We start from the raw sequence: 13613 nt of genomic DNA on the forward strand, positions 1-13613 counted from the left end.
AACAAATGTATAAAATATATAACATTTCTTTAGTTTTGGTGAGTGTTGGATTGGACAGACGTCCACGTGTAGGTTCGAATCCTACCACATACTGTTTTGAAGCTATGCAATTTATCGAGTGGTTTAAAGTTACCTACATGATAACCAGGTTCTAGGTGGTTACATCAAAGATGTGCTTGGGTGGTAATATGGGTCCTAAAATGAGTACAACTATAAATAAAATTGCCTGCGCCACTAATGGGCGGAAGCTTAACAGCGCTTCCCACATATACTCTTCAAGTATGCCTACAGGCACTACAGGCCATAACATATAAGAAAGAAAAAATCACATAATTTACCAAAATATATTCTTCATTAAACAAGGCATGAATGTATCAAATGAGAGTTGTAGGTAGTGGTCCCTAGTTTGTGCAATGATACATTGATGTACCAGTCTCAGGGATGCTAGTCCAAGCTAAGGCAGCTACTTCAGAGGGGTAGCCTGTGGTTATAACAGTACATACTTCCAATCTCTACCATCTTAGAAGAGATAAACTATTATTATTTTTCTTTTTTTGCATATTTTACCTTCAGAATTCTTTTTACACACAAAAATAAAGTGATACTTTTATTGAAAAGAACATTGTTTTTGTGAATAAGGAATAAAATTAAGGACACACTTATCAAAATTACACAAACATATTGTTTTTCAATTGCAATAATCTGATCTGAATTAATTTCAATCTGCATGCACTTTTGAAGAAAGTATAATAATTTCATAAATAAGAGTTACAATAGTTCATCAAGTAAGCCTTGTCTGAAATCTTCTTCTCCCCTTCTTAGTGAACTTTCCTCCTCTTTTAGTGTCTTGGAGTTGGTCTGGAGGTTTTATGCACTGATGAATGCTGTTGTGTAGTGTTTCGGCATTGGTGCTGCTACCCAACACTTCAGTCAGTTGCTCTTTGGAGAGGATCAGTAATTCTGATAAACTTACAATCTTGTTCAGAAGTGAGTACATGTTCTTAGTGTTGATCCCTGGAAGCTTTGAGACAAAATCCTGTGAAAGAAAATAATTTTCGTCTTAAAAGTTTGTCTTTTACATTTATTTAATCTTTTATCTATTATTCTATCAGATTTTAATCTACCAGGAAATTTGTTAACTCATAAAATCATTTTCTTCACTAAAGTACAATATATGTTGTGGTATTGATGACAGATAATGCTTAGTAACGTACAATATGTGTGTGTGTGTATTACAGGGCCCGAGCTAAGCTCTCTGTGTCCTGTCTCCTTGTCCATTCCTGTCATATCTCTCTTTCATCTGATTGACACACACCGCGTCAACGACATCACTGCTCAGTTTATTCCACTTATCAATGCTACGATGCGGGAAACTGTATTTTCTCATGTCATTTAGACAGATGTCTTTTATTAGCTTTTTTCCATGTCCTCGGAGATGATTACTTGTGGTCACCTTTATCAACTCTCTGTCCAGTATGTCAATCTTGTTCACCAATTTATACATAGTTATCATGTCTCCTCATGTGTAATTCACTGTTTGATCTGCTGCAGTCTCTGATGAGACAGCCAGACGTTACCCTACGGAATGAGCTCAGAGCTCATTATTGTGTGTGTGTGTGTGTATTTACCTAATTGTATTTACCTAATTGTAACATACGGGAAAAGAGCTATGCTCATACTGTCCCGTCTCCATATCTACTAATGTCCAGCTTTTTCTTAAAATCATGAATATTCCTTGCGTTGACCACTTCCACATCTAAACTATTCCATGCTTCCACCCTTCTATGAGGGAAGCTATATTTTTTCACATCTCTCCTATAAGTGGCCATTTTTAGTTTTTTCCCATGCCCTCTCGACATTCTTTCATTCCACATACACAGATCTTCCCTATCCATTTTTCCATGCCAATCATCACTCTGTATATTGCTATCAGGTCTCCCCTTTCTCTTCTGTTTTCCAGGGTCGGAAGTTGCATTCTGTTCAGTCTGTCTTCATAAGTCAAATCTCTTAAGTCAGGCACCATTTTTGTTGCAGCCCTCTGTACTTTCTCTAGTTTCCTTATGTGTTTCTTTAAGTTCGGAGCCCACTGTATTGTTGCATATTCAAGCCTTGGTCTTATCATTGCAGTAATTATTTTCTTCATCTAAATATACGAACGCCACTCTTATGTTCCTCAATAAGTTCAATACTTCTCCAATTATTTTGTTTATATGTCTCTCTGGCGATAGGTCATTGGTAATTGTCACCCCAAGGTCTTTTTCTTCATGACTGGTTTTTATGTCTTCATTTCCTATCTTGTACATACTCCTGATTCTTCTTTCACTCTTGCCAAACTCTAATTTCTTGCATTTTGTCGTGTTGAACTCCATTTGCCATGTACAGCTCCATTTCCATATTCTGTCCAAGTCTTCCTGGAGTAGTTCGCAATCTTTGTCACATCTCACTTTTCTTAACAATTTTGCATCGTCTGCAAATAGGCTCACATAACTGGACACCCCATCCACCATGTCATTTATGTAGACCGAAACATTACTGGTGCCAACACTGATCCCTGTGGAACTCCACTCTCCACCAAGCCCCATTCTGATGGTCTGTCCTTAATTATTGTTCTCATTTCTCTTCCTACCAAAAGTCTTCCATCCATTTTAGTAAACTGCCATGCACTCCTCCTACCATTTCAAGTTTCCAGATCAGTCTCCGTGTGGTACCTTATCAAAGGCCTTTTTAAATCCAGATATATTCCATCAGCCCAACCATCTCTTTCCTGTATTACATCTATCACCCTCGAATAGTAACATATCAGGTTTGTCGTGCATGAACGCCCTTTTCTAAAACCAAATTGACACTCACAAAGTATGTCATTTTTCTCCAAGAAGTCTGTCCATCTATTCTTCACCACCCTCTCACACATCTTAGCTACCACACTTGTAAGTGACACTGGTCTATAGTTCAATGGGTCTCTCTTGTTACCTGATTTATAAATTGGGACAATGTTAGCTCTTTTCCAGTCTTGGGGCACTACACCTTCCCTTAATGAGGCATCAATTACTTCACAAACTTTTTCTGCCAGTTGCTCCCTGCATTCTCTTAAAATCCATCCTGATACCCCATCAGGTCCCACAGCTTTTCTCACTTCTAAACTCCCCATCATATTCTTGATCTCCTCCACAGTTACTTGAAACTCCTTCATAATCCCTTTCTGTTCCATTACCAGTGGTTTGTCAAAAGCAGTCTCCTTTGTGAATACCTTCCGAAAGCATCCATTCATAGCCTCTGCCATTTCCTGGGATCTCACTGCATACTCCATTTACTTCTAAACTTTCAATACTTTCTCTATTTTTGATGTTGTTGTTCACATGTCTGTAAAAAGCCTTGGTTGGTCTTTACATTTATCAATTATATCCTTTTCTTGTTTCTTTCTTTCTTCTCTTCTAATCAACACATATTCATTTCTTGCTCTTTTGTAACTTTCCCACTGCTTAATCCGTCTTTTCCTTCTCCACCTCTTCCATGCATCCTCTTTTCTTGTTCTAGCCTTTTCACATCTATCGTTAAACCAGTCCTGCTTTCCAACTTCTCTATGTTGTCTTATTGGTACAAATTTTTCTCACCTTCTTTGTATATTTTTATAAATTCCTTCCACTTTTCATTTGCTCCTTAGCACTCTTGAATTTCATCCAATTTGTCTCTTGAAAGAATTTCTTTAGGTTTCCAAAATCTGTCTTGGCATAATTCCATCTTCCCACTTTATATTCTTCATTTCTTCTAGATTTCTCTTCATCTATCACCTTGAACTCCAAAACTGCATGATCACTCTTTGCTAAAGGGCACTCCACCCTCATCTCCTCAATGACCATTGGCTCTGTACTAAAGACCAAGTCCAGTCTTGACGATGCTCCCTCTCCTCCAAACCTAGTATCTTCTTTGACCCACTGAGTTAACACATTTTCCATTGCCAGTGTCAATAGTGTATTTCCCATGTTGTCTCTGATCCTTCCATTGACCAGTCCTCCCAACACACCTCTTTACAATTAAAATCTCCCATCATTATAGTTCGTTCACAGCCACCCAACATTTCTTCCAGACATGTTCCTGTATCACTTATCATTTCTTCATATTCCTGTACTGACCATGCATTTGTCTTAGGTGGTACGTACACCACTATGTAGTGCCTCTTTTTCCTTCATTAGTTTCTGCTCTGATCTTTAGCACTTCTGCCTTTCCCATACCTTCTTTCACTTGATCCACCTTTATATCTTTTTAACCAGCAACATCACTCCTCCTCCCATCTTACCTACTCTATTTCTTTTCCAAACATTATATTTCCTTCTCCAACCATCATCAGGTCTTCTCCTCTCTCAGTTTTGTTTCAGTAAGACCCACAATATCTGGGTTCTTGTCCCTCAAGTAATCGTTGAGTTCTAAAATCCCGATATCACTCCATTTATGTTGGAATACATTACATTCCGCTCATACGTAAGTTTCTTTAGTCCTTTCTTGCTGTACTTTTCTGGGTTATGAACCACTTCCTCAGTCTCATATCCAAGATTCTCCAGAAAAACTCTTTCTTCTCCTCTTCTGTCCTCTCTTCATTTTTTTCAAAGCCTCCTTTCTCAACTCATTTAACATTTCTCTTTCCTTTTCACCGAGATCTCTTCTCAACCAAATCTTCCTTGTTGTTTCCTGCTGGGCTAGCCTCCATGACTTCTCCACCAATTCATCTACATCCTTTTGTGACTTAAGTTTGATTCTTATTGGCCTCATACCTTCTCCTGTGAACTTTCCAATTCTATGGAAGTCCTCTATTTCTTGTACTAGGTCTTTTCCTCCTCCTGCACCACATTAATGATATTATTTATCACCTTTTTATGTTTTTCTCTCTCCATTTTACTCGGTGTCTTATCCTCCTCCACACCAAATATCACCACACATCTCTTTTTGTCTACAGTTTCCCTCACCAATGTCTCATTTGACTTAATAACCTTCACCACTTTCTCAGCAATCTTCTCTTCTATGATCTGTTGATCTATAATTTCAGCAAGGCCCAAAGTTTTCTCCCAGACTCTTTGATTTCCTTTTCCAGACTTGCAACTTTGTAATTTACCTCCTTTCTTTCCACTTCCTGACTTTTTTTCCATTCAGCCTGCTTCTCCATCACTTTTCCTAAAGATTCTCCACATTTGTCGCAATTCACTTTAATTAACTTAACTTCCTCTTTCAGTACTGCATTTTCTTTCTTCATATCGGCGCACTCTTTCATTACATTGTCATAACTCGTTTCCAGGCCCCCATACTTTTCAAACAGTTTTTCAATTTTACCTTCCAACTCCAGAATTTTCTTCACATAAACGCTCTTCTCCATTATTCCTTGAAATCCTGTGAAGTCTGATTCATCCTTCGAGTTCACGGCCGCCATGTTGCGCAGATGTAAACAAACTTCAGCTGATGGCTCAAACGCAGGCTACAGTTTATATTCACCTTCCCTGGACATTATTTTGCTAATCAACAGTTAACATGACTATATGGAGACGGGACAAACATTACAAGCTCCTTTCCCACCTTGGTTACTCTTAGGCAATGGCAACTGTAGAATTAGAGATGATTGCTCTGGAGCTCAGCGACCACATCCGCCATCGACGGTGTCCCGTGTGTGTGTGTGTGTGTGTGTGTGTGTGTATTTACTTAGTTGTAATATTACAGGGCTTTATGCTCGTGTGGCTACGTCTCCATATCTACACTTATCCAATTTTTCTTTAAAGCTATGCACACTCTTTGCTGACACCCCTTCCTCACTCAAACTGTTTTAAGTCTCAACACATCTTTGTGGGAAACAAAATTTTTTAACATCTCTTAGTCATCTTCCCTTCCTCAGTTTCTTACTATGCAATCTTGTGCTTCTAGTGTCATATTCTCTCAGGATCAGTTTCTCATTATCCACTTGATCTATTCCATTATTCAATTTATAAACTTGTATCAGATCCCCTCTCTCTCTTCTCTGTTCCAGTGTTGGTAGATTCATAGCTTTTAGTCTCTCCTCATATGTCATCCCTTTAAATCTGGAACCATTCTTGTAGCCATTTTTTGTAATCTCTCCACAATTTCTTTACGTGTTTCTTTTTATGGGGGGTCCACACAACTCCTGCATATTCCAATCTGGGTCTTATTTTAGTACTTATCAATTTCTTCATAATTTCTTTGTCAATGTAGTGAAATGCTAATCCAATATTCCTTAGCAAATTATATGTCTCTCTGAAAATTCTATCAATATGGCTTACTGGTTGAGTGTTTTCTTCCATTGTCACTCCCAAGTCCTTTTCCTTTTTTATTTTTTCTAGTTCTAGTCCATCTCCCATCTTATAGATTCCCATTGGTTGTCTTTCACTTTTCCCATTTCCATGACATGACTTTTGTCCACACTGAATTCCATCTCCCATTTTTTACTCCATTTTCAGATCTTGTTTAAGTCTTCCTGCAGTATTTCACAATCCTCTTTTTGTTTTATGACTCTGCACAGTTTGGCATTGTCTGCAAACAGATTTATGTAGCTGTTCACTCCCTCTGGCACATCGTTTATATATATGAGAAAAAGTATTGGCGTCAATACTGACCTCTGTGGCACTCTGGTGTCTACTGCTCTCCACTTGGACTTCATGTCCTTATTTCTCTACCCCTCAAGTAACTTTAGATCCATCTCAATGTGCTTCCTTTTAAGCCACCCTTCTCCTCTAACTTCCATAGTAATCTTTCATGTGACACTTTATCAAACGCCTTTATTAAATCTAAATAAATACAGTCAATCCATCCCTCTCTCTCTTGTACTTTATCAACTATTCTAGAGTAGAAACTCAATAAATTTGTTATGCACGACCAACCTTTTCTAAAACCAAATTGGCTATTTGATTTGTTGTCTTCAAGAAACTCAATCCATTGTTTCTTTATTACTCTTTCACACATCTAGTTAGTGATACCGGTCTGTAATTTAAAGGTTCTTCCTTCCTTCCGCTCTTATATATGGGAACCACCTCAGCTCTTTTCCATTTTACTGGTACTGTTCCATTTTCTATTGAGCATTTTATGATGTTGTATATAGGACTTGCTAGTTCTTCTCTACATTCTTTTAATATTCTGCCTGAGACTTCATTCTGTCCCATTGGACACCGTGAAATCACTGAGGCTCCCACCATCCATCATGGGAGTTAATGACACAGTGATGTATAGCATGTGCTTACTCCTGATGAATGTCGCCAGCTCACAAGCAAATTAAACGGAAAAAAAATTGCCAAAATATAGGCCAAAAGCGCCTAAATGTCTATCGACGTCCCCCAAGTCTTGCGTGATGAACGTCTATCGACGTGTCCTGAGTTTTCCAGGTAAGTTGTTATTTTGGGCAATATAGTACATTTATATCATGCATACAATAAACATTGTATTTATCTTATATTAAATCTATATTTATTTGGTATTTAAAACATATTAATTTTTTTGGGGGATGGGTGGTAAATTCGTGTCACTAGAACAAATTAATTCTATTTCCATTAATTTTTATGGGAAAAATTGATTTGATATACGATTTTTATTGATATACAACGATTGTCACGGAACGAATTAAATTCGTATGTCGAAGTACCACTGTATATATCTTATCATAGATATAGAACATTGAATGAGTGACCTCGTCATAGCTCGCAAGACCTCCTGTCACTCGTCTTTCCTATGCATTTCTACATATTCTTCGTTGTATCCTATTTTCTTCATTCACATGACAAGTGGTCTGTCCTTGTATGAAGTACTCTTCGCATGTTTGGGGGGTGTTCTACTCATACAGCTTTATTGGCTAGGGTAGAATGAAAAACTTTTCATTTCATTAACTCCCCCTCCTCTGACTGACTGTCTTCAGCCTTTTTCTCACCACCAAAATGTTGCATCTCTTTTTTTTTTTTGCTATTTTCATGCTAACTGCTCTATTGATCTTGCTAACTGCATGCCTCCCCTCCTCCTGGAACCTTGCTGCACAAGGCTATTTTCCTCTTCTAATCCCTATTCTGTCCATCCCTCTTATACAAGAGTTAAACAGTAGTACCCTCAATCATTCATACCTTTCACTGGTAAACTCTGGAACTCCCAACCTGATTCTGTATTTTCATCTTACAATATAACTTCTTTTAAGAGAGAGGTGTCAAGACATTTGTCCCTGAATTTTGACTAATTTTTAAAATCTTTTATGGAGACTGCAATTCAAGTGGACCTTTTTTTCCTAATACAGTGGTACCTTGAGATATGAGCTGCCCTTACAATACAACATTTGTCTTGGAAGATGAACTAGTATTTTTCAGGGTATTTTTTAGGGAAAAAAGTGTGTCTTGTAAGCCATAAAATGCAGAGCTAGCGTTAGCATACAGGACCAAGTCACAGATACACACATCATGTTCATATTTTGCAATTATTTAGTGTTTCATATCCATTACCAGACTCTTGTTAAGTTTCTTATTTTCAACCTCCTTATTTTTACTTTTGGGACCCATGATAACGAGGTCGAGTTCACAAAAATTATGAAAAAATACACACTGCCGAGGAGCATTGACATATCCATGCATAAAGGATGAACAACGATACACAACATGAATTGAATGTTCCGGCGGACACGGGTAACTGAGTGATCGCTGCGCCACCCACCGATGGCTATTTGTATCTTAGAAATATCTTTGTATTTCGAGGTGTAAAGTATATTAAATTTTTTGTCGTATATAAAAAAAATTGTATGTTGGGGTGTTCTTATCTCGAAGTACAGGCATCCCCTGCTCAACAAAGGGGTTACGTTCCTAAAAAAACACTTCATTAAGTGAACCGATTATAACAAGTTTAACCCCTGACTTGAACTTCCATTGAGAGTAAACAAAGCGAGCATGCATCATAGTGCAGTGAAAGGTTTAATGGAAGTAAAAATTATGAAGTTAAACATTTAGGCAGTTTAATTTAAGACATTATAATGTACACTAATGTATGTATGTGTGTAACTTTATAATGTTGATGATCTTAAATTTATGAAGGGAGGGAGAGTGAAACAGGAAAGACACTAACCAGTAACCTGTGGAATGTAAACAAAGGGCGCATCATTGTATCACATACAAAACTTATGTACCACATTTCCACAAGGCTTTTCATTTTATCCATTGTTAAGTCACGAGTTCAGGTGGTTCTTTTAGCTTGCAGGGAAGATACGGTCTCACCAGCCTTCTTAATACAGTCTGCTGACTTGAAAATAGTAGAGACAGTAGATGGAGTCAAGATGGTGGCGAGCAATGCTATTAGTGATCTCGCCTCTCTCGTGTCTGTGAATATCCAGCTTCACTTCAAGAGTAAGAGACTTCCTGGACTTCTTAGCATCGCTAGGCGACATTGCAGGGTGTTTTGGTGATAAGTTGAGCGAGGGAAGACGAGCTGCTGTAAAAACATTTTTTTCTGTAATATTTGCCCCTAAACATGGCTTCAAAGTGACCAGGAAGTGATAGTGTTGTGTGTGAACCAAAAAAAAAAAAAAAAAAAAAAAAAAAAAAAAAAGCGCAAACATATGACAATATCAGTGCAACAGAAAGTGGACCTATTGAGGAAGCTAGATAAAAGTGTTTCAGTGCGGAACCTATGCCAACAGTACAACATTGGCTCATCAACCATCTATGATATAAAGAAGCAGAAGAATCAACTTCTCAAGTTTAACAGTGAGTGTGAGAGCAAGAAGAACATGGAGGTTCGTAGAACACTTAAGGAGGGTAAAAGCAGTGATTTAGACAGTGCTCTCATACAGTGGTTTAAGCTTCGGTGCGTTGGTAACGTCCCTGTGTCTGGTGAGATGATAATGGCACAGGCAAAAATTTTCCATGCTGAACTTAATTTACATGTTTTTCTATATGCTTCTGCATGTATATTTTCATGTACAACTATCATATATCAAAACAATGTTACAGCTACACTTGTATAATGTAGGGTAAGTATATAGAGTGTTTTTGGGAACCATCTATAGTTCGGAATTTTCCATGGTCTGGCAAGTCTAAGGTCCGGTGGTTGCTGGATTTGGGAGGTTCAACCTGTACTAATAATAGAAAATGAATAAAAAATCTTAAAAAAAATTAAATAATAAAAAATGAAAATAAAAAGGAAATAGTCAACAACAACGGAAAAGTGCTAGTGTGACGCTGCCTTTAGGCAACATAATATGGAAGGGCAGTAAAATACTATTAATGGTATACTTTCAATGCAAAAATGTAAGATGGGAAGAAATAAAAGTACAAAATCTTGTTGCTAACAAGGCTAACATAATGTTTAAAATATATATTACCTTTACTTGTGGATTATATCGCTCAGAGATGACATCTGGGTTGGTCTCAGCTGTGACAGCTTCAGCCTGTGATACTGCTGGTTCTTCTCTGTCAGCCTGTGTAAGTTTAGTGTACTTTTTTAAACAAGAATGATATATTAAATAACTCAAATAAAAAAACAACAACAACTAAATATAGGTAAGAGAATGAAAACAAGATGAAAAAAAAAAATAAATAAATAAATAAAAAATAAATAAATAAAATATCTAAAAAAAAAAATCATGTACCTAAAAATATCTTGAGTCATAAATGTGTTATGGACAATAAGGTAAAAGTAATACACAATAATTTTGTAAAAAATAGATATATTATATTAATACTACTACTACTACTACTATTACTACTGCTACTATTACTACTACTACTACTACAACTAATAATAATAATAACAAAAATAATAATAATAATAATAATAATAATAATAAAAATAAGAGTAACAGTAATAATAACAATAACAATAATAATAATAACGATAATGATAATAATAATAATAATAATAATTAGTAATGATAATGTAAATTAAGAAAAAAGCACTTAAGATGGAATGTGACAATAATTTCAGCTCTTTAGGAAAAGTGGAATAATTTTTTATTAATCCTCCCAGTGTCAATGTCGTATATTTATGGCATCACATAGAGATGTATGAATATCAGAATTTTGACTGATACTGACACTGATACCATAAAATTGAGCTGATATCTATACTACTACTGATACTGATAACAGGACACAGGAAACTAGTCTATAAGATTGTTGCCCAAAGTCATAAAAGGTTTTTTTTTTTTTCAAGTTTGACATTATTAAACTTAAACATTTTGACATGTGTTTAAAACAATAACAATTTTAATGAAATGGCACTTTAAATTGTTTCTTTTTAATTGAATGTGATGTCCTCAGACTGTAATTCATCAGATTGCAGTTCAAAACATGGGTTTTTACGGTAAGTTTTCCGATAAAAAGAAAAGGATAGAACTTATTCTGGGTTCAGAATGATATTTTAATAACTGATAATAACATATGCACAGAATTACCAAACCAAAATAAATTTCTCAGTTATTGAAATTTTACATCCTTAAAATGTACCTGAAAATTATAAGGGTTTCATTAGAGTTTTAACTAAAGTAAAAGAGATGAATATAGTATAAACCATTAATAATTGTAACAAAAATGCCTAAAACAGATGCAGAGAATTAGCAAATAATATTGTTTACTCAGTAACTGAAATTTGACATTCTGAGAATAAAGTTAAAAATCTGCACCGAGACAATTACTCTACAATGAATATACACTTCTACCAATGCTAAATGGTCTTTCACTTTCTAGCAAAGATGGTAGAGCAGACAAGTATTTATTTGCTAAGATACTTAAATATGGGATGCTATTTCCGTTTTCTTTCCACAAGCCCAAGTTTTTTTTTTTTTTTCCATGTGGTTGCAATCCCCTCTCGACTTCACTGACAATAACTGTGAGTTGCCAGTGATGAATCCTTGTTTTCTGAACTTATCTGTAATGACTTTGATTGTCATTTAACATTGTCATCTTTGCTACTTGTTGTAAGATGAGTTTATCACAACACTTGTCAAACTCAAAATGAGTTAAGTTCACTTCAGAAGAACCTTCTATCTCAGCATCCATTCCACTACAAGAGCCATTTGCATTTGAGTCTGTAGCTTCCTCTTCTTCACAGATTTCTTGCTGCTTTTTGTAGCTTTCCACTAATTTCTTCAGAATGTTTACCAAAGCAGTTTCAGATGTTTTATCACTTGGAACAAGAAATGTTCCAAGGATCATGTTGCCGTCACTGAAGTATGTTGAAAATCTAGCATTTGCTGACACTTTGAGAGCAGTCAGCACGCTGTCTAATCCAGAACACCTTAAATCATTACAAGCTTTTGCAATGAAGAACTTAGGAATTTGATTTGATGGATAATGTTAGATGCAGTGTCACTGTTGTTTTGTGGAATATTCTTAGCAAGGCTGAAAGTTTTTTTTATGATATTCCACTTGTTTCCATGAATGATAAGAATATTTGGCATTTCCATGGTATAATTTGCTATTGCTACTTTTTGTTTGGAGATTCACTCCAGCATTAAGTATGTACTTTTCCATCTTATAAGTACGTCCTACATGAGTTAGGGCTCAAGGAGTCCATATTGTTTCTGCAATTGAGCCAGCTTGTTGTAAGCTAGGAAAATGGCTTAAGTGTCTAACAATTTGACTGCATTAAGCAATAATGTCTTCAACCACTCTTTGCTCAAGCATACAATCATGTATCACAAGTTGTAAGTTGTGCAAAAAAGCATGAAAGACTCTCATGCCCTGTGTCTTTAATATCTTTCACTATGTTGGCACCATTCTCTTGTGAAAAGTTGTACCTTGTAAGTTGGTAATTTGAATTGGCGCAATGCATCTTGGAGGACTTCAGTAATATTGGCTATTGTGCGTTAACCAGGGAATGGTATTATTCTTACTGCAACAGGGCCCCAAGTACATTATTGACCTGTCTCATACATATACAGTGGCATTACTGACTCATTAGCAAATAATATATTTTATTATTACACACCATGGATTCAATACACTGTATTATTCTAAATAATTTAGCATTCTAATAAATCTATTTTTATAGGTATAAAACATCCAAATTCTGCTTAACATAGAGGATTTTTTAATGTAAAATCCATTTTTATCTACATACTTACCCATAATTATTAATTATTGCTTAAACCTCCATCCTCCCAGCAAACTTACACCATGTCTAACAGCTCGAGAAATAGAAACGAAAGAAATACTTGAGGTGCTCTTTCTCATTTTCTTTGAGAAGACACCCAGCCCGTTTTCTACTCCCAGGTACCCCTCATCAAGCTGATTCCTTCATTTGCCTCTAGCCTAAAATGTCATAGAAAGGAGGTAGGAATGGACACTTAACTATAATTAATAATTATTGGTAAGTATGTAGATAAAACTGGATTTTACATAAAGAATCCTATTTGTTATTACATATACTACTACCCATAATTATTAATTATTGTTTAAGAACTGAATCTCAAGTATAGGAGGGAGGATGACCTCACCCCTAAAAACAGCTTTCACTCCCCCATGACACTCACCCTTACATACCAAGAACATACAAAGCAGGGGTCATATCTTGAGGTGGGTGCAGCACTTGTATCCCATGACAGAAAGACAAAACAAGAGAAGCGAGAGAAGCATCACAAGTCTCTCCAGGAGAAAAAAGTC

At 36.1% G+C, this 13613-nt stretch overlaps 1 protein-coding gene across 5 annotated transcripts in view; it reads right to left on the reverse strand.

Annotated features, from left to right (window-relative positions):
- Window positions 1-330: 330 nt before the first annotated feature.
- Window positions 331-13613, reverse strand: part of LOC123503534 (DNA repair endonuclease XPF-like) — a 432975-nt gene continuing 419692 nt past the window's right edge. For all 5 annotated transcript variants that reach the window (XM_045253376.1, XM_045253377.1, XM_045253374.1 and 2 more), the window contains 2 exons: window positions 10334-10429; window positions 331-1036 (listed from right to left, as the gene is read on the reverse strand). In XM_045253376.1, the coding sequence (XP_045109311.1) occupies window positions 782-1036; window positions 10334-10429 (351 nt within the window). In that variant the 3' untranslated portion in view covers window positions 331-781. The remainder of the gene's footprint in view (window positions 1037-10333; window positions 10430-13613) is intronic.

The sequence above is a fragment of the Portunus trituberculatus genome, chromosome 14, assembly GCF_017591435.1.
Source record: "Portunus trituberculatus isolate SZX2019 chromosome 14, ASM1759143v1, whole genome shotgun sequence".
Taxonomy (NCBI): domain Eukaryota; kingdom Metazoa; phylum Arthropoda; class Malacostraca; order Decapoda; family Portunidae; genus Portunus; species Portunus trituberculatus.